Source organism: Ixodes scapularis, unplaced genomic scaffold (assembly GCF_016920785.2).
Source record: "Ixodes scapularis isolate PalLabHiFi unplaced genomic scaffold, ASM1692078v2 PGA_scaffold4__175_contigs__length_147842914, whole genome shotgun sequence".
In the NCBI taxonomy this organism is placed as follows: Eukaryota; Metazoa; Arthropoda; class Arachnida; order Ixodida; family Ixodidae; genus Ixodes; species Ixodes scapularis.
In genome coordinates, this window is record NW_024609879.1 from 122202849 (window position 1) to 122224834 (window position 21986).

Consider the following 21986-nt stretch of genomic DNA (forward strand, 5'->3'; position numbering starts at 1 on the left):
CAAGTGATGGCAAGGAAGGCAAGAACCATCACTATCACCACCACGCGGATGGCAACCGCAAAACTGGAACGGCGTCCTTCTCCGCCATGGAAGCTGGCGATTCCGATGCTGCCGTTGGCGATTGCTTCACGAATCTAAGCGCAGCTCACGTTCGGCTTCCACCGTCCTCATCGGTGCATCAACCAGGCCAGCCAGGAGTTTAAACGGGTTCTGTGCCAGAGTCCTTCCTCACCAGAATAACTACTGCTCTCTGAAGGGGTCATTTTTGTCCATACAAAAGCTCGGGGAACCACCCCCCTTCATTGATAGACGTGCTGCGCTGCGAAGTTCTACAGAAAAAACGCGTGACCAAAAATTTAAAGGAAAAGCTCATGTCACAACAGTCTCGCCCTACCGCGCACTCACGCGCCGCCCCCCTTCAGCGCGGCGCGTGAGTGCGCAGTAGGGCGAGACTGTTGCGACATGAGCGCACCCACAAGTCACTGACAACTTCAGAAACGTACGACGTCGTGCGTACCAAGCACATCCTTATCGCTTCTTAGTCATTGAAATTGCAGCATTTTCCAATAAAGACGCCAAAGAACGAGGAAAAAAAACAAGAAACATTAACGTAATAATCTTTACTTTGCGTTTCTTGAACCGTCGGCTACTCTAGACAAACTCAATCCTTTGACGTCACGCCACAGCGGTGGCGCTGCTGTCGGCACTGCGCATGCGCAGATACTCCGCGTCAGGCGAATCTGGCTTCTGCGCGCCCGAAAGTGCACGCACCCGGTGTGGGCATAGGCGGGCTTGTTTGTAATGGGGTATCCACACGAAGGAGAACTCCGCGGACGGATGTCGTGACGTCAACAACCCGGGAAACTCCGTCCCCGGCTCCGCCGCGTGCACCTGCGGAGCTTTCGTGCTGTCAGCACAAAGCCTCCGCGCCTCCGCCACGGAGGAGAACGCGCCGCGAGGCGTCAAAAAGGGATGACATGTGTCTCACGTGATGCGCGATCCGCGGAGGAAAGTGGCGGATTTCTCCTTCGTGTGAATACCCCTTAAACGGTGTTTTGGCATATGGAAACTTTGATTGCCCTCGTGCTGTGTGACAGGAAGGAGTTATTTTGCTACAGTGTGCCTGACAAACAGGTGTTAAATACGAATTCATTTTAAATATAATATTCGAGCAAGCTTGATGCAAACAGTTGCTATAGTCATTCATTAGAATTTGCTTTTAACTAGCGAAATGGCTAGGAGTCAACACTCACGTGGCGTACAGTACAAACACTCGGCAATGGAGCTCTTTCGATTCTTCCAGTTCCTGAGTGATGTCCGTGATCCCCGGTTCGTATTCGATGACTCGTTCGAGCTGCAAGCATTCGACGCGCATCTCATTATAAGTCCTGCTGTAGTGCATCTCTCGTGGTTTGAAAGAAAGAAAAAAAAAAAACTATACACAAAGTGCCAAAATAAGCCATAGAAAAAACAGCGGACACAAGTAAGAAGGCACACACACACAGGCGTTTTGCGCGTGTGTCTTCTTCCTTCTGTCCGTTGGTTTTTTGCGCCCCTCACCATGCTTCATAGCGTTCACCAACTAGCTCAACTACAAGTTCTTCCACCTGTTCCAAGAAGATTGAAGAGGGTCTAGTTGCGCAAACGCTCCCGCGATTGAGGCAGATTTTGAGGTTATACGTGCCCGTGCATGTCTCGAAAATGTGATGGGTATGGAAGATAAACAGTAAATGTATGGAGTGACAACTGGGGACATAAAAGCTCTTTTTATCAAACGCTTTCGAATAGGCAAATAAGAAAGTGTATACATTTCAGCCCTTGACGTTAAAAACAAAAAAAGCATGGCAATGGTAACGTAAAACCGGTGGGGCATGTTACGCAACATAACGCGAGGCGACATTGGAGCTCTTTCAAGCACAAATCGGTACGAATAAAATTGATTTTATGCGACACGGACAAGCAAGATAGACATGACAGCTTTGCTCGGACGAGGCATTGGCAAACACTAATTAGCAGGTTCTACCTCAGCAACAAGCACTTGTGAACTTATGATAGCCTTGTTGTTGGAAGGAAAATCGAAATGAAGAAACCGGCGGTTGCTTAATTGTTTGCGTAAACAGTATCACGTTCTCCACACGATATCGAGCGCAAACCGACGATGACAACGAAGAAACCAATAACTTAAGTGTAGAAGCAGTCTCGTTTTGTACGCCACTCGCCTTGATGCCCTGAGGCTCTGCTTTGTTCTGGAATCGGCCGAGTGTGGCTCTGCCGTCGTTGTCGGAGCTGTGGATGAAGACGACGCAGCGGTACTTGAGGAACTGGAGCAGTTCCACCCAGACGTCGGCCTGCTGGGAGTACGGGGGTACGGTCCGAAGGAACGTGCGGTGCAGGTTCTGCGGGAACAGGACACAGGCATGCAATCGGAGCTTGTATACGCCAACGAAGCGAATTACTCCCTCTCTCTGGCTACTGCAAATGTGATGCGATACTATTTGACAGGTTGTCCATTAGGCCGGTGAGCTTCATATTTCCGTATTTCTTCGGCAACCCAGCTTTTTCTGAATAAGTTGCGCCACCTATAGGTTCGTGACTGGATTCGAGATTTAGTGGCTAGAAACAAAGACGTCGTAAGCGATCCGTTCGACCACAATGCTGGGCACATATTTTGAAACCTAGATTCCCCCAAAATGGCTTTTGTCTCAAATCTCGACTATCTCCGACCCCGAAATTGATACAAAGGAGCAATATTCCTTCTCTGCTCGGGCCGGCAGAAACAGAAGGAGGGTGCTAAATCTATTTACTCTTCAACGAATATTACTGAACAAGGTAAATTTTCGCGTTCTATTGGGACGTTTTTGCGCCGTCTTTGCGTCAATCCACCTTTTTCCGGATTCTTGTTTTGGGGGTATTTCCGTATGAGGATAAGTGAGCGCGGCAGGAGCGAGCGCGAATACTCTTTGAGTAAGGACGTTTGAGACAGGTGGATGGATGGATGGATGCTAAGGGCTCTACCCTTTACAATGGGCGGTAGCTTGCACCATCTAGCCCGCAAAAAAGAAAGAAGTATGATTTTTGTTTTTTTTTCCTTTTCCAAGCAAGTTTCCTTCACCTATGCATTTTTGCTGCTTTCAAAAGGTGGTGCTGGGTATTGCCAGGAGAGGTCATCCTAGCCTAAGATAACCTTTGGGAGTCCGGGCATAAAAAATTAAAACGATGCCCCCGCGCCTCCTTCCAACGGCGAGGGAGTCACCAATCTTTCTCTGGCCAAACCTTGCCGGCGTCACTCCAACGCCGAGCCCACTGGGAGTCAGGGTTGAGACTTTGGGCCACAACCACGCGAGAGGGAGTCCCAATTTTGTTAAGTCTCGCCTGTTCACTGCTTTGCTAATTTATGTCTTTCAATTATCTCTACATAATTTCCACCAGTCTCCTAATTTCTCTTTGTTATTGTAATGCCCTTATCACCCATTCCACCCTTCTCGTCTGCAAACCCTAGCGCCCCGGCCAAATCCATCGCCCCCTCGGAGGGTGGAAGCAAGCCTCGTGCACTTCAATACAACATGCTCTATTGTTTCGCCTTCCCCTTGGCACGCGGCACACCGTATATATATTTCCTCATGCTTAACCTTACGTGTATATCCTACCCCTCAATACCCCTGATTTAGCCTCAAATAACAACGAGCCCCCCGTGAATTATCGTAGCATTGTTATTCACTTATTTACTGTTTTCGTCCCCTATTTATAGTGAAAGCCAATTTTTCCTGCATCCTTTCCTTCAACATTTTACTTTTGGCTTAACTCCTTTTTTTCCCCAAGTTCGTCTGCTCTGTCCCAGCACTCGACTGTCGGTATTTAAAGTTCAGCTTTTGGGTTCGGTTTGTCCATGTAGTAAATAGACTTTTCATATAGAAATGCTTATACACCTTTCTCGCCCACCGTGCATCCTCCATTGTGTCTAGTATTTGTTCAAATTTCAATTTACTGGTAGCCTTTCTCTGTTTGAAGAGGCCCAGCCCATGTCACACTGCACTCCTTTATTTGGTGTATTCCCATGTGCCCCGAGTGCTCGCTTGCCCGCGCTTCTCTGTCGGGTCTCTGAAATCGACTGGACCACAGACTTCGTACCGCGTTGCAAAACAACAAACCCGGCACCATGACTCCTTTTCATATTCCCGGAACTATTTCATATCTACTGTAATTCTACAGAGCAATTATGCTTCATAATCGGTGAATACCTTCAAGCTTTCTTCAGAATATTTTTTTCCTGGTAATTTTTTACTCGCAGCAACTTATGCTTATCCACATGTTCTATTAAAGTGTTTTGTATTTACAGTATGCCCCCCTTTTCATCGCTAAAGACCATTATTCTTGACTTTTCGCTACTGAATATCAGGCCCAGAATCTTGTTCCTTTCGACATATCTTGATAAGCTCCTGTAACCTATTACGGCTATCTGCTAGCACTACAATGTCGTCTGCGTAAACAAGCCTGATTTGACTTGGTTTATGTTCCCCTTCTCTTTACATACGACACATAGGAACTTAAATTGCACTCTTCCAATTTATTTTCCATCGTACTCGCGGGTATATCATAAAAAGTAGTGGCGACATCAGGCAACCCAGCCTCACTCCTCTTTGTATTGGAGCTAATGCCGTTATTTCTGCTTCCCATGTAATAACCACCATGGCATTTGTGTATACCTGCCAAAAAGGCTAATCAAATTTCAATACAGATCATACTCTTTCAGGTGTACCCAGAGTTGCTTCTGACTCACAATGTCGAACGCACCTTTAACGTCTAGAAGTGCTGTCCATAACGGTCTTTTACTTACCCGTGTCAGCTGTACACGAATCCCGGAGAAAAGCTCACCGGAGAAAAACTCACCGCAAAACCGGCGGATGCGGAGAAAAGCTCACCGGCCATTGAGCGTATGCGGAGAAAGGCTCCCCGATCTTTTTTCCTTTGTTATATATGGAGGCTGTTGGAACATGCGCAACATATATAAATTTATTATCATTAAAATTTGTCAGCTTTGAAAAAATAAAATGTCGTTTTTTGTATATCGCTCCCAAATTAATAATTGCGGGCGAGTGTTTTCTGTGGCTTACTATCTAGGCAACGAAAGCCTAACTGAAAACTTTATGAACTTGAAGAACAGGAAAAAGTTCAAAAACTAGTAATGTCTGCCAAAAATCTAAAAATCAAAACCGTAAATGCCGAAAATCTGAAAGCGCATGCGCAAGACGCGGTGCCTGAAATTCTATTTGAAACTTTGGTTAACCTTTGAAAACGGAATAAAACAGTCAGTAGGATATCGAGGCTTCTTTCTTCCACGGATATGCACGTTTTCTAGCCGTTCGTGCTGGTGTTTCCACACGTTGCCTTTGTGTGATAGTACCCTTCTACGGCCAGCCACCATGACATTCAGAGCTGCACACTGGCACCGTTGTTACTCGTGACCTATATAAGTAGTAGTCTTCTGTAAGGTAGCGATTAGGGCGAGTTGAATAACGTTATACATGATGAAAACCGCTCAAATGACGATGACGGAGTGAATACAACAAACACGACAGGACGAAGCTGTTCTTGCAACTAAAGGTTTGTTAGAGAAATTAACAGAAAGAAAACAGCGTAGCCGACACTGATTACATCAACAAATACTTACTCATTTATTAGGCACTACACAATATTTGGAGCTGAAACGGTTCACACACCGCTATTCATATTAGCTCGCAAAGAACAAACCTCTTTATCTGACAGAGCCACCGACAGCGCACAGTCAGCTGTCAATAAATTGTTGCCTTTTTTACCGGTGTACGATGCTCTGATTTTATACGTGCGGCGTCATTAATATACAGAATCGGTGATTACTAATTTCTGAGAAATTATTAAATATGCCCAATGAACTTCAAGAATATTACAAAAAAAAAAGACATATTTTTAATGAAGTGACGAATCCGAATTCTGTTAAATTGCCATGTTTGACGCAGAATCTGCTAAGTTAAAAAGATCGGTGAGCTTTTCTCCGCATCTGCCGGTTTTGCGGTGAGCCTTTCTCCGGCGAGCTCGTCTCCGGTGAGCTTTTCTCCGGTGAGCTCATCTCCGGTGAGCTTTTCTCCGCCGCCCCAACGTTCCAACCGGTACCTTATACTTTCCGCTCCGTCTCATTCCCCCGCGATCGTCTCAGTTGTCTGATCAGTGCTCTCGTTTTGTGTCGTGCTGTTGTTTGCGTTTTGTCAATCTCATTCGTTTAAAGTCCTGATAATGCTAGTTCGATTGTTCGTTTAATAAATGATCCTTGGTTGTAACCCTCTACCCTCATACCTTCCTGTGTGGTCAATGAACGATGGAACACTTCTGTTTTTCTGCTCTGTGTATTGATTTGCTCCCAGAAATTCTTTACCGCGTTCCAATCATTTCTTTTTTTTTAATTTCCCTTCATCCTCCACGGCATTCCTGCTCTCCCAATCTCGGCCGGAATTCGAGCAGATGCCTCCTTTATTATTTCCTGGAATTTATTACATTTTGGTGCTACTTCAGCAGCTGTGGCCGCCCTTTTCTTCGCCCATCTATGCTCCGCCGAGGCCTCTTTTCTTTCTGCTATGGCTGTTTTAACTTTTGTCCCACCTGCTTTTCCCAGTGTGTGCTACATTCCCACTTCTACTTTTCGCATGACTTTAAAAATCCCAGACTTTTTAAATAAAATGTTGACGAAATCGTCATATGTTCATTCTTTCTCCGGTTACACCAATACTATAGTCTCAACTCGTTCGGACACGTCCTGTAGTTGGGCGTCGTTGAAGGTCAATATAATTTATCGTTCAAGAATTTGGGATTCTAGTTCTGCTGTTCCAAATTTTATTTTAAGTCGCTTATGATCACTCCCCAAACTTTTGGTGCTTTCCTAATTTATATCCATCTATTGTCCTAGCCTATTGTTGAATTTGGTAGACAATCTGTAATCAATGTTTGATTACAGATTGATTCCCTCCCATGTTATTGTCCACTCCCATTTTAACTGGACGTTGACCAGCACTAAAACAAGAGAATCGCCAAATGTTTGTAACATTGACTTGACAAATTAGAGCGTGCTGGTAAAATTATGGGGATAAAAAAAAAAAAAAAAACATGAATGGCGGAGGGGACGAGGACAGGAAAAAACATGTTTTCAAGACAGCTTGTACATTTTTTGACATTCCTCAACGACGCGGATCGCTTCAGCGGCGGCCTGACTAAAGAGGATAAGGAAATGAGACGAAGAAAGGGATAAATGGGAAGGGTCTTTGTCCTCTAATTAGCGTCCACAATCCTCCCCATCTAAGTTCACTGTCGCACCGATTGCATCCTCCTTGTTGAATGTGTGTATCCTTCCGAGTCTTCTAAGTGTGCATTCGTGTCTCCTAAAATAATTGCTTCCTGGTTAGTGCCAATTTCTCAGACATGTTTTGTAATACACGTCAAGTGCTGTGCAATTATCTCCTTTGAATCACTTGCCGTTTTGAGATAAAACCTACAAGCGTGTTTATACAGAGTGAAGGCTTGCAAAAGAGCAAATGCTAACGTGAATGTCATTAGCCGAATGACAGCGCGTGCATACATTTGATACTGGCTTTTAAGCAGCTGCGCTCTTTGCAGCATCCCTTCACCCTTTCCCAACCCTGTTCTCACACTAGCGCCCCCCATGCTGCCCTTTTCCGTTCCCGATAAAACTCTTTGCATCCCATCAAAAGAAAACAAAAGAAAACAAAAAAAACAAAAAAACCTGACTGATTTGTTTATATCTTTAAGATATGTCTCAGCCAGTTCATACGCTATGGAATCTTCATGATTTAATTGTTCCGCAATTTCTTTCTACTTCATTTTATTTCTCCCCCCCCCCCCCCCTTGCATGCTTATGAATCCTATATTAATCTAAACTCTGAGACAAGGAGATTTTAAGCTTGTCTGAGGGTTTAGATTATGATGTTTCCTAACCAGCTCGCGTGCACAGTTTCGCTCGTTATCTTAAGCTGCTTCTGTTTTTCTTTTTCTTTTTCTGCGAGGCTTTCCTTCGTCCCTCCCTGACTCCTCACAACCATTTTGCATTTGAACCCTCATGCACGCCTAAGTTAGTACAAATAAGCTTTTCTCCCTCTCCTTCCCACACGCGCCTTTTCTTTCCTCCAGTTTTCTTCTAAGATAATCCCCGACCCAGTTTCTAAAAAAGGGGGGCACCACTTCTGCTGAAAGAGGTGGATTGTTCCACGAGATCAGCGGTCTCTTTCTCGGAGGCATCGTGAAGACTGCACCACTATGGTGCACTAAAATATCGGGGTAGCGTTGGGACCGGCGCGGCTCGGCAATGGGAGCTGGTGAGGCTGCCTGAGTGGACAACAACAGCGGCACTGCAATCGTCACGACGATAGTGCAAAGTGGCTGCGGCCCGCCAAGTTTGGCGTGCATTGCGTCAGGCGTTCGCAACCGCTCGCAAGTTGCAACCCGCCTATCGCGGCGCACCTGCACGATCCTACCACCCTACCAGCGACGCGTCGGTGTCGACACTTGTCCCGATCTACGCCACGCATCTCCCTTGGGCCGCTCGGGTCCCAACACTACCCCCGTATTCTAGCACACTGCAGCGCCACCCGCGCGCTTCTCCTAAAGCTCGTTCACACACTTGCAACCGAGTAGGGCCGTTTGAGACGCGACCGATTTTTAAGCCTCGCGCGACGGCTTAGGACCTTCTCCGCAGCAGCGCATCTGGTCCTACGCCGTCGCAAGAGGATTAGAAACCGGTCTTATCTCACTCGATCGTACTAGGTTGCAAGTGTGTAAACGAGCCTTTACGCAAACTCTACATCGCGCCAGTGGGCGCTCCTTTTACGCGCAGCTGTGATGTGTCGACGTCACTTCCTTCAGATCACGCCCCAGCGCCTGCTCTCCATGCGCGCAGCGGGTTCGTGCTGACGTCACCTGAACTGGTGGACCATGGGCTCGTTCGATTTACCCGGACCTCCTGCACCGGCGCAGAAAAGTGTAGGGCGGTGTACTTCCGGTCATATCTTAATACACGTACCGGAAGTACATTGTCCTACAGTGTTCTGCACTGGTGCAATAAGTGCAGGTAAATCGAACGAGCCTCGTGTTTCCTCAATCATAAAGCCCGTTCCCACGCCATATTTGTGCTCCTCCTCTACCGTATTTCTACCAATAAGCGGGCGTGCTATCGAGCAGCTTACAGACTGACGCACACGATCTCACGGTTTGGTGTCGGTTGCAATGTTTTGGAATGGAAAACAAAGTTATAGGAAAGTGACGTTAAGCAGAAGAACAAATCCGACTTCACAACTAGAACCAACGTACAGCACTACAATGAGAGGCTGTAGTTATCTTTGGGACTTGGGAGACGGAGAACATCGGCAGAGCTCCATATTATTTTAGTTGGTTTAGAGTCAGTTTAGACAGTTCGTTATTACTGTCACTGATTGCGTTACCACTCTGCGTCCCACTACGAGTCGTTCACATTCAAACGCAGATATCTAAAGTTGCAAGACCGTGAATGGCACGTCAAAGACGGGGCAGAACAGTAAACGTACAACGCCAGTGTAGGAACGGCCAAAAAGACCTTGTCTCCGTGTTCCATGAACATAAAGATCGTATAGTTGCAAAACAGCAAATTTTGATAATTTTCGTGTCAGTTTCAACAATTAATTTAAAGATTCAAATTCTTCCAGATGTTAATGTGGACGGGTATATGATTGCATGCACGTGAAGAAATGTCAGCAAGGAACCCGGAGACTGCCGTAAAACTTAAAAAGACGAAAATGAATTAAGAAAGGACGAGGTATAACTTTACTCTCCTCGTCTTTGTGCTTTCCACCTTCTCCTTTGCCTCTCTTTTTGGTAATTCAAAGAAGCACACTCCGTAAATCTGAGCAAGTTCTCAAGACGCTCATCTTGCGTACCAATATTAAAACTGAAATCCACTGAACGAAGGTACTTTAGTACGGTTCTACGTTTAAGGTATAAACTAAACAGATCCATAAAAGTATGTCGGAATAATTTTCAAAAGTCGGTTTTAATCGAAGGTCAGGATCCTTAAAAAGTATGGCCTATCTTTTTATCTTTTTACTTCAGAATAGTAATTTGTGTTTAGAAGATTGGTGAAAATTATCTTTAGGTAAATTGAATGAAGTAAAAATAACTGGCACAGCTGGGGGGCATATGGAACACAGAAAAATTGGGTTTAGTCCCAAAGTCTCAACCTTGCCTCCCAGTGGGACTGGTGTTGGGTAGCGGCGACTAGGTTTGACCAGAGGAAACCTGGCGACTTTCTCACCTAGAGGGTAGAAGGCTTTTAGTTTTGTTTTTTTTCGACCCTCCAAAGGTCACGCTGGAAATATCCCACACTGCCTGATGATAGTTACAAAGATGGAGAGCGGAAGGGCGAGTGGAAGAATCCTACCTTTTAGTATTTTTGGTTTTTAGGCTAGGTGGCCCAAACTACCTCCCGTTAAAAAAGCATCCATCCATCCATCTATTCATCCATCATTGAACTCGCGACCACTTGTCAAGTTACCAGTTTGTTTTCGGGATAATCCGTTGTTAAGTTGCAAAATGATTCAAAACTCAACAACGACTTTTCTAGGGAAGGGTGAAAGCTATTGAATTCTTGTCATAGTTTTGTGTGTTAAGTGACTTGGTCTTCAAAGAAACAAATTGATTTTGAGCTATTCTTATATGAAAGTGAACAGTAAGAACCCAACTCTTCCTTTTTACTTAGTGCTTACAAGCTTGAAGCTCTCCTCTGCTTTCGTAGTATGCAAACTCAACTAATTAAGACTCATAACTAAAAAAAAAAAAAAAAGAAACGTGCCGAGGATTGTTTTGCGATATTCGCGATTTTGAAGCGTATGCTTACGACGGCAATTACAGCGAGGATGATCGTTCTCTTGTTTCTAAGGACTGCAGCACGAGGGTTAAGACCAGGGTAGGGCCACTGTGCACCTTGGAGAGCATGTAAAGTCCGCAAGTCACGCCAAGCTGAAAGTTACGTATTAGGGTGGCGATGTGGGGTAGTTGGTTCATACTAACAAAAGAAAAAACAGCGCGCAAAAAAAAAAAAAGTGAAAAAGTAGAAGTGAACACAAGACAAGCGCTGACTCTCAACTGAACTTTAATGAAAAACGATATCAGTGCAAATTTTGACTGGGAATTTTCAAAACTGAGGGCTATTAATCGCAAAAAACGGGTGCGCATTAATGGCGAAAACTTGGGAAAATACATGTCTAGTATAATCAAATTAAGTAGTCGTGGTGCTGATTTGAAGCCAAATTGTTTGCTGAGTGGAGACTTAATTTATGTTTTGGTCGTTTGTGAGTGTTTGTGCATTTCTCTTCGTTATTTTAGTAGTGGAAAAGTTTCACAAAGAAACGTGCCTTTTTTTAATTTATTTCCATCCTTAATTTAGGCCCAATCAATTAGCGATCACACAGCGCTCACAGGAATAAAATCAAGACAAAGACCATATGCTCTTGACTTTTGTTAGAAATGCTTACATATTCACTGGAAAAAAAAGGTAGAATGTTATTTCTATGCCCAGATTCACGAAAAACAACCGAACATGTCCCTAAAAAAACGAAAAAAGTATGCCGAATTAAGAAATAAAAACGAAAACTCATATCCCTATTTATAAGGCCAACGAAAGGATCCTTGAAAGTGCGGTAAATCAGGTCATTGGCATCTGTTGCTCGAAGCGACGTCGGCGGTTGGGAATTAAGTATGCCATCAAGGATGAGGCCGCGACGCGGCGTTTTTTGTGAAAACCAACAATCCGTAACAATGACCGGATCATCACTTTTACGGGGAGTGACACGATGCATTCAGGCTTGCATAATAGGCAATTAGAGTACCTGAGCAGCATCGATCGACCGGAGAACTTCGCACAAAGGTAATTAGCGGCGCGCTTGCTCCGCTCGATATCCCCTCTGCGTGGACTAAACGTGGGCCGCGCTCTCGGCAGCGCATTACCCGCCGTTCTGTGAATGCGCAATACGGTCATAATTGAAAGGCTTGAGTGGAAATATTATCACGGTGCAGGAGCCGACGACCAAAGAGACCGATCTCACGAAGCGTTCGGCGCATGCGTGAAGGCGGTAATGTTTGTTTATAGAGGACAGGCAACGCCGCGGCAGTGTCCGAGACGTATCGTGCTCAGCAGGCGCAGAACTCCGGTGAGAGGTTCTCGCACGTGTAGAAAGACCAAGGTTCCCTCGATGCATGGCGGCAGCTTTGACGTAACGAACCAGGCTGTTGAGATTAGAGTTTTGGTTTTGCTTTTACGAAGCGTGCCCATACACGTAAGTGACTTGAACCGTTTGGACCACCTACAGTTTCTGAAGGTGAAAGAAACTTTTGCTACCCCCCCCCCCCCCCTAATCCCCCCTCTCCTCTCCCCCCCCCCCCCCACACACACACACAAAAAAAGACATACACGACGTGTTCCTCTTGTGGTATACATAGTTTGTGATTCATTGGAATAAATGAATCTAGCGCTACGTGTGTTTTTATGACGCTCATGCAGGTCTGGGCTTCCTTGCCACAAGGCACGTAATGTTTCAAGGCAGAATACGCAAACCGCGAACTATGTGTGGGATTAATTGCGTGCAAAGCTCATCCGCAATTCAGACGAAGGAGTATGAGTATATTACAGCCACTTCGAACTTCCTTTGACTTACAGTGAACATTATGGTTGGCGGTATTAACTTAGCAATATAGCTCTCTGCTTCGTGAGCTGTGCCTATTAAGTAGAAGCAAATTCTTCCGCTTCAAGTGTCCCCAAGACATATAACATTTCTTACCAAAACTTGTATCTTGAGTTTTCGTTGTTGTGATTCGATTACACAATACAGCGCATTTACTGTAATGCAAAGTCCTACAAACGTGCGCAGGGTCCAATGCCCGTTTTGAAATCACGCAGAAAGCAAACTGCAGTGCATCGCTCTCAAAGTGTTTTGTAATACGTTTGGGTTATTTACGTGGTTTATTGTGGTATCGGTGTCGACTGGACAGTAGGCATTTGACTTATTTAACGAGTCCTTTCTTTCATCCTTCCAACAAATAAATTTTTTATCCTTGTAACCTTATTGAATTTGAACAGAACCTTGTCACTGGGGCAGATTGTAATTGGAATTGAATTTCTTGCATGTGTAAGTGAGGGTAGAAGATTCTAGCTCGCCTACTGAATGCGAGCCAGTCAAAAACATGTGAAGACACAGAAGGCAAAACTATGGCCGGGTCGGCGTACCTTGTCTGACAGTGAACTGTGCCTGGAGCTGATGCCGATGACCGGCACGTTGTAGAAGCCGCAGGTGTAAGACACGGCGGCGGGAGACAGTTCGCCTGACACTGGGTGACTGATCACGACCGCGAACACCTGCGGAAGAATAGACGAGGAAACGTCGTACAGTAAACCGTGCCCCTCCATACCGCTTCAATACCCTCGATACAAAGCCTTTGCTGTTACTGCCCTCTTCTATGCACACAAAGACACCATCATAGTGTTTAAACTACGCTACACTATCGGAAGTCCTTGGGTGTTTCCTGTGCCACGATGCACTCAAACCACCAAGCATTTGTGTTCTTCCAATCAGTTCAACCCATGAGAAGGTGATCGGTATTAGGCTTCAACGGCGATTTTGTTTCAGTGGCATAAGAAATGAGAATGGAATTTGGCCGTAAGGAGACACCATGACCTTTTTGTTGGTTAAACTGATTTAAGGAAGATCAGTAATTGGTGCTCCAAGTGTCATGGGAGAAGTATACGTGCTGGAACTACTGGGAGCATAATCGATACCATCAAGACAATTAGGCGTGCGAAACACTTCCGAGCGGCTGTGCTCGAGCCGTTTCTTGATTGACGCCATCAGCTCGTAGCCTCCATTGTGCACTGAAGGCGTACACACTACCCTTCCCTCCAGTCACTCTTCCTCCTCCTCCTCCTCCGCTGCGCACACACGTTTAAATCTATTGTTTACTCTTCGACACTCACCCACCATCATGATAGTCCCAAGATGGCAAGCGCTCTTCAAAAGATGTTGGTACCAGAGCCCTAGAGTCGGTACTCCGGGTTCAAAAGCTAGTCTGTCCACCGTGGATGGATAAGGCTTTCTTTGGGCACCAGTCTGACAACGTAGGCACGTCTTTGAAGGGCTTGACCTTTTATCTTTATTGTAGTAGTCTGGATCGCGGATCGATGCTTGCCTTCCTTGGGACGAGTGGCATCACCGGCGGCCATTACTTGACACCAGCTATTGCATCGGAATCTCTGGGAAGAACGAGAAAAAGTGCCGTTTTCCCTGTTTCTAAGCTGTTGTCGGCCCTGAAACCTTTTGGCTGCTTTTCGAGGTGCTTGTCAAAGAGCTTGTGCACAAACATGAATACTGAATGCACTCGCACTTCTTAGAAATAAGTGTTTTGCGGTAAAAGTGACTCGGCTGGGCGAAAAATGTAGTGCAGCTGAATGAGATAAGAGTTACATAGAGTTACCGCGGAGCCGGTGGCAGTTTCGGCAAATTGGGTTTAGCGGACGGCAAACTTGAAGGTCTTGCTACGCGAAATTCGCTGACTCCCAAAAAGCCGCTGTCAAAATGTAACTTTTTCGACATTCACCAACTTCTGGCCTTCCCCGAGGACGGCCTTATTGACGGCAAGTTCTTTTGTTTACTCCTCGACGAGAGTAAACTTGCCAGCTACAAGTTTGCTTGGCAAATACCGATTCATATCCAAACACTCGATGTAATGATCGCAGCATACCATAAAATGCTCGCCTTCGAGCTCTGCGTAGAAGCTTCGAAGTTCCTACTTTTGCGTGTTTTTGCAATAGACGTGCGTGTATTGCCTGGTGTCAATAAATGGCCGCTGGTGGCGCCACCGACAAGCTCCCGATCCGCGATGCAGCCTATTACAATAGAGGTCGGTGGGCTTGACTACCAGACGACCTATACATGGCAGCACCAAGTTGGCGGCTCACAGAAGCCACACCTCAGAAGCTAGTCCGGCCAGCGTGAAAGGAAAAAAAATATTTATTTGGGCTCTAGCCAGGGGCAACCATGGGCACGCCTTAGCAAAATGCCGACTAGAGCCAGTAAATATAGTGGGAACTCTTTTCCCCGATTTTCTTGTGGGAGCCGCCATTTTGGGGCATAGGGCACAGCGGGCGCAATTGGCGGTAGCTAGGATTAAGAAATGCGACCATCCTGAACTTAAGATGCATTGTGGAGAAGCTGAGGCGACATTGTTTTGCCTTTTCGCGTACTTTTGTAGCATTTTTGAGGAAAGCAAAATAATTCGCAACCATATGACTTCAGACACCAAGAGGCTGAGATGTCGTTCCTTTAAGGTGTAGCTTAACCTGTTCTAGGCTTGACCATATATCAGACGATCTAGACACAGTAGCAGCAAAATGGAGGCTTCAGAGGCCGTACTTGCAAAAGTCTATAGAGGGGCTTTAGCAGCACACAGCGCCTCCATCCGGCGTGGAAGTTACCTGGGAGGAGATGAGGTTTTCGCAGACGCTCTGCGCGATGCGGATGGGGTTGGAGTTCATGTGCACGGTCTGCGCGTACAGCGTTATGCCGTGCTCTGCGACCGCGTCCTCGATGGCCTGCGCGAAGTAGCTCGTGCTGTCCGGTGGGTTCACCACGGCGCCGATGTGGAAGATGGCCTGCGGGTGGGCCGGCAGGTGACGCTGCCGCCGCAGGGGGGCGCCGCGGGCGCCCAGCGGCACACTGTTTGTCGTCGAACTGCAAGCCCGGGAAAAGGTTCCAAGTTTATCGCCGATCCCCAACGCGAATTAAAGCTACTACAGACAACTACTACACACTGCTCATACATAATACAAAAGAAACTGTTTGCTGCAGACATGATAACAGAAAAAAATGGTCAAAGTGTGGGCGAGCTGGTGTAAGTTGAACATGATGGTAAACCTAAGATTGGGCTAGGAAAACGAAACACGCGAATGAAGACAGAAAAAGAACAGGCAACATATCACACTCGGCTACAAAGTTTATTTTGTACACGTCTTATATACGGCGTCTCGGACGACCTCACTGCAATCACCCGAAGCAACAATACCCCACGACAAAAAAGCACAACTGACCACAGAAAGAATAAAACAAACTCGGGACGGTGGACCAGGACGACGAACATCTCCTTGTGAAAGACATGTTCGTCGTTGATCGTTCCGGGTTTGTTTTGTTCTGCTTGTGGTCAGTCAATTTTGCCAAAACACTCCTCAGTTGATTAAACAAAAACGAAAAAAATCCAAATACAGTTACGAAAAAAAAATCAAAACTTTTAACGAAAACGGGCGGTAAACCTACTCTCACCTCCCCCAAACTCGACTACGAAACAATTACACAAAGGGTGACAGCTCAGCGTAACCACGGTCTTGCCCTTCGCGAACATAAAGCGTTGTAGGCGTGGTATAGTACAAGGCGTGTACAAAAGTTTGAGACGTAGCCTGTTCTGTTTATGCCTTCCTTCACGTTTTCCGTCTTAAACCACGCGAAAAGCCTAGACAACGGCACCTAGTTTCCCCGATCCCAAAAGAGCGGAGTAAAGCTGATAGATTTCGGCTTCGGTCCCATTGGCTGGCGCGCGTCAGCAAGGCTCCCAATGGCCGCTGCGCGTCAGTTTCAACGACCGCCACCCCAAGGCGCTGCGTCTCCGCGAGGCAGCGGCTCCACCGCTGCACGCCAAGGCGCGTAAGCGCGCCAAGGACAGCGCGCGCGCCCGACCGTCGACGAAAGAAGGGAGCGGAAGAGCGGCATGAATGCTTTTGCATTCACAACTTATAAGATGTGCTTAGGTGTACCTTGAGCCTTTTAAAGCGTTACCTAGTCAAAAAAAAAAATCTAACGTTTTACAGGTAAAAAATGTAAGTAGAAGGCAGCAGAGGAATCGTATTTTCCACACAGCGAAACCCCGGGACCGAGAAACAAAAAAAGACACGAAAAGTACAGTGTAGTTTTGAGGAGCTACCGAGGCACCACCAAGGCGGCTAGCAAGTAGGTCCTCTCAATATCTAGGTGCCCTTGCCGGAAGTCGCTTGACAGACAAGAGACAGCTCGTGTCAGTACACACGAAAAACGTACAGCGTTGCTGCCAGGGCGCGGATGTTTCGAGGTGACCGTCTTTGTAGAGGACACCTATTTCACCAAAAAAAGTAAAAAAAGAAAAAAAAAAACACACTCGTGCTTGGTTGTTTAGAGGGACCGTGAAAATGATTTTAAAAGCTTTACCTCCTTAGCTTTTCTCCTCAACTCAAAAGCAAAGTGAGAAATCACGTGATCGAGATGTAGAGTATTTCACATGATACGGTGGCTCCAAACTTCTACTGTGCTTTTTAAGCTTAGCATGAAACTTGCTGTTCGAAAGTGGGGATAAGAACTGTTACGGCACTCATTGGCCATGAAACTCGAATCCTAATATTCGTCGACCGATGGATCGTTGACGAGCGCGTGCGTCCGAGCGACGCATTGCTCGTGTCCAATGCGTGAGCTGGGTTTGGCTGACGTGCTCGAGCACTGCGTATGCAGCACAGTGAAGAGGCGGAGAGGTTGCGAAGGAAAGCAGGCAAGATATCGCTTGCTATATTTTCAAATTTTCATGCCGAAAAGCAGGCTCTTGACTCCAGGAACTCGTGTGCTAATTTTTGTTTTGGTGTGTGAATTTTTTACTATTAAACGATACGCGATCAGGGAAATAATCCAAATCTAAAATCATTTATCCCAGCCCAAAATTAATTTCATAGTTCCTTTAAGATTGAGACTTGCGTGAGTTGGCGATCTATTATACGCGGTAGCAGCTCTCAGCCTTTCCATTCTGGTGAAGAAGGAAGACCAGCGAAGCTGTACTATGGTCGGAATGAAGTAACGGCCGGCCTCAAGTCGGCAAGCCCGAGTGGAAAGGCTGGACAGCTACCGCCATCTATGAGCGACAGCGACAACCAGACAACCGCGGCAAGCCGGCTTTCTGATTACCGCTCTCGCTCATAGATGGCGGTAGCTGTCCAGAGTTTCGTGTCATCATTTGTTTGCTGGCGGACACGATACTGGGGAAACTAGCCCTTAACAGCTCCGCTGTAAAAAACGAACAGGGCGACAGGGAAGGCGCAGGGAAAGACGAACAGGGGCTCGGCGCCCCTTCACCTCTGAGCGCGGATGAGGGCGGCGAGGTGCAGAGGCAGCAGGAGCCAGAGGAGCCAGGGACCCCTGGAGGTGCCCCTGCGACCGCCTCGGCTCGTCACCGGGGAGGGACGGCCGCCTCGGCGATGCATCTGGCCCGCCCACGACGCTGCAAGAGACCGAGGGCACACCGGTTACACCCTTACCTCCACTCCCAGAAAAAAAAAAATAACGAAAAAAACATGCTCGAGAAATGGCGAAAAGTAACAACGTCGTTAGATAAGAAGATTTGGTAACCAGCGAAGAAAGCTTCCCAAACCCTAGCTGCTAAAAGGTTTTGTTTGGTCTAGTCTTGTTGACGACTGGCTCGTGTTAAAGACCGGTGCCATCGCAGCACAGCATATGGGTTTCATGTTTTCGGTGTTGATTTTTTTAAAAATACGGGGGGTTATTTATCAATGTTTATGTTTTCCATTTGAGTCGGTGTTTTTCGGTGTCTAATTTTAATGCCGGAGATAAGTCCGTGTTTATCGGGCTTATGTTGTAAATCGACTGTATAATTAGTGGAGAAAATATTAAAATGTATAAATTGTAATATTTTCTCTGGTAATGATGGTAAACATGAGAGAAGGGAACGGTGCAAGGAATGTGGTTTCGATAGAGAGGAACAACCCAAAGGACAGTTCTTCGCAGCTGAGTTTCGGGCCAACGAGAGAAGAAAAAATTGGCTGGAAGATTTCTTCCCGTAAAACTGGCATTGCTTTTTTATTTTTTTATTTCGCTGAATGACAGTTTAAAGTTGTGTTTTTTCGGTTTTTATCAAAGCGGAGACACCGACCCGGATGTTAATTTTCGATGTCTATCGGTACATACCGAACACACGGAACCCGAAGTGTAATCTATCAAAAATAATGTTGAGATTTTAAGGGGAAACACTGCTTGTAGAGCTTTTTTCTTTTATATAACTTGTGATTCAATTGTAATGAAGTTTACACAGTTTATTTTTCATTACAATCTGGCTACAAATATGTACTTGGTTTTGATGTAACCTAATTAGTTTTGTTAATATTGAAAATTTTATTCGCAAAGATTATGGGAAGGATTAAGAGAGATTAGAATACTGAAATAAGAAAATAAACAAACCTCAGTGAACTAAAAGGTATGTGGAATTTAATAAGGCACCAATGAAAGCTCTAGGATCCTTTATAAGCCTTTTAGGGTACGTTTGATCTTTCCAGTTTCAAAATGATTTATTGGAGTATGCCTAAAAGACACCTAAAAAAAAGCCCGATACCATTTAATATACTTGTACCCCTTATTGCATATGTCATACACACACACCTACCAGAGAAGGAAAACATTATGATGTGCAAGTGGAGATATATGACTTCCATAATAAAGGCTGTAAATAGTTCACTCAGATATAATAAAAAGAAACATCCACAGATCCATTTTACTTTGTCTCTAACACAATATTTCAAGATAAGAGAGACTTATTTCACGAATATCCTTCAAAACAAGATGATAAGTGCCTGCCATTCTTCAAAAAATGCCATTTAAATATTGTGTTTTCTTAGTATATTTGTGCCTCAAAGAGAAGTGCCTCCCCATAAGCGTGTTATTTACTTCCTTCTTCGCACTCTGCTTATTCGACTTTCGCCTATTTGTTTATGTACAGGGAGTGAGCGAGATAAACCCCCAGTTTCTAGTCAGAGCTGTGTACTGTTTCGTCTTTGCGCCGTCCCTGCCCCGCTGCAAAGTGACGCAACGCACATGTAAAAATATGAGCCCCTGCCACCGGCGGTCTAAAGAAAATTTTAGGCCTTATTACGTCAACTTCCCCGCGTACTCTGCCATTGCTATTTGCTGTACCGAAGGTGTCTCCCGCATATGGGTTAATTAAAAAAAGTATATTTGTCATTCAATCGAGCCGTCAGTTTTTTTTTTTAACTTTGATCATGTGGTCTAGTTTGGTTCTACATAGTAAAATTATGAAGTGGAAAGGACAGGCGAGTGCATGAAGTAGACTAAACTTCATATTCCTGTCTGTCCCTTTGCGCTTTATAATTTCAGTTTGGTCGTGTGTCCACACGGCTTTTGGATAGTTTTTTGTTCATAGAGAAGGGGCTGCAGCGATGATAGCTTAGAGTCATTGACACGTCAGAAAACGCAGCGTTTGATGAGTCCCGCCGTTCATCTAATTATCGTCCCGCAACCAATGACATTGCTGCATTAGCTGAAAAGAACGCCGATGCGCAAATCAGGATGCAACGAAAGCGTAAACGTAATGAGACCCACCCTGACTTTTCTAAAGCTCTTAGTGACTATGTACAAAAGAATGGCAACAATAACAATCCGACCATGCTTTTACGTGGAAGAGAAGAGTCGGGAACCGCGATGGAAAGAAATGAGCGGCTGACGCGATGATTGTCAAAACGTCAATCCAACAGTCTAGGCCAAACCTTTCTTAATGTCAAATTAAATATCGTTAAAAAAAAGAAAGAAAGAAAAGGTAACGTATAGTAAGTGGCTTTTCTGCCGCATCGGCAGAAAAATCACTTACCATACGCGTTTGCAAGTACGGCCTCCTGGCGTCGCCATCTTGCTCGCTTGGGGTGCGCTTGGGAGCGGCCATAATCCTATTACGACGCACCCCAAGCAAGCAAGATGGCGGCGCCGCAGCCATTGTGCTGGCGTTGTTGCTGATGCGTATACCTTTTACAGCACACCTTAAGCGCCACCGAATTTAATTTTGTTTTTCCCAAGAAAAAGTAGGGATGGTTATGAAGATGGTGCGAAAGCGTAAAGTGCCATCCACGCGGAGTTGCTGTAAGGACAAGAACGACGAGAAAGTTTTTTTTTTTTTTTTTTCAGTTGTCCCATTTTCAGCGTTTGCTTCGGATACCTTCGATAATGCTTCATCGTGTTGTGAGCTTCGAGCATGCTTACGAGGCCAAAGCATGATGGAAGGCGACGAGCGTGATGCTGGATTGCGGGAACCCGAAAGAGACGCCCTGCTGTTCTCATCATATACCGCCAGTGACTGCAGAAAAGTTTGTATAGTAGCATCGAACCTCACGGCGTTCGAATTGGATAGTTGTATAATTAAAGCAATTTAGCGAAGTCCTTTCGGGATTCCGCCCCTTTCACAGAGAGTCGCCTTTCTAATTCGCCGCAAAATTCAGAGACAGGTCACCACAAAGCCTTTATAATGGCACACGGAGTCCTGTACGTTCATACACGGTTTCTACAGAGCCCCCGAAATGTCCCTGTCAAAACCGCACGCAGTCTCTTTGTTGGGGATTCAGCGAGCAAAACGCAAATAAAGAAGATTTTAATTTCGTGGTTTTTACTTACATTTACAACGACGAGTGTTTCATTTACTGAAAGCGCGCTGCTAACGGTTTTCATCTTTCTTGCACCTTGCAAGCACCACCTTTGCTCTTTTCCAGGTTTTGCAATATGTTTCAGACATTTTTTATGTATATTTCTAGAAGACTTAATAAAAATATTATTTTGACTCTTTCTCTACTTGTTCACCTCATTATTATTAATTTTATAATTTCTGCGTATCACTTCTAAGAAAGTATACGTTCAAAGTCGCATCCAGTCCTGGACGTGAAATAAGTTCTGTTCCGCGTTTCCAAACTCCGCAATTGAGAACACACTACGTACAAAAAAGTATGCATACATTCTACGCGCCAAAAATATTGATTGACATCCTAAATTCACTGCTGTTCCTCGATCAAAAAAAAAAAAAAAGAAGAAATTTTAGAGAATAATGTTTTCTGATGTACTGAGACAGCTACCTCTACC

The 21986-nt window shown here is 45.4% G+C and overlaps 1 protein-coding gene across 1 annotated transcript in view; it reads right to left on the reverse strand.

Moving 5' to 3' along the window:
• Positions 1–15667, reverse strand: part of LOC115320944 (glutamate [NMDA] receptor subunit 1) — a 54070-nt gene extending 38403 nt beyond the window's left edge. Inside the window, exons 1-4 of the mRNA XM_042293414.1 lie at positions 15530–15667; positions 13289–13417; positions 2236–2396; positions 1254–1388 (exon numbers count right to left, since the gene is read on the reverse strand). Coding sequence (XP_042149348.1) covers positions 1254–1388; positions 2236–2396; positions 13289–13417; positions 15530–15589 — 485 coding nt within the window. The 5' untranslated portion in view covers positions 15590–15667. The remainder of the gene's footprint in view (positions 1–1253; positions 1389–2235; positions 2397–13288; positions 13418–15529) is intronic.
• Positions 15668–21986: the final 6319 nt, after the last annotated feature.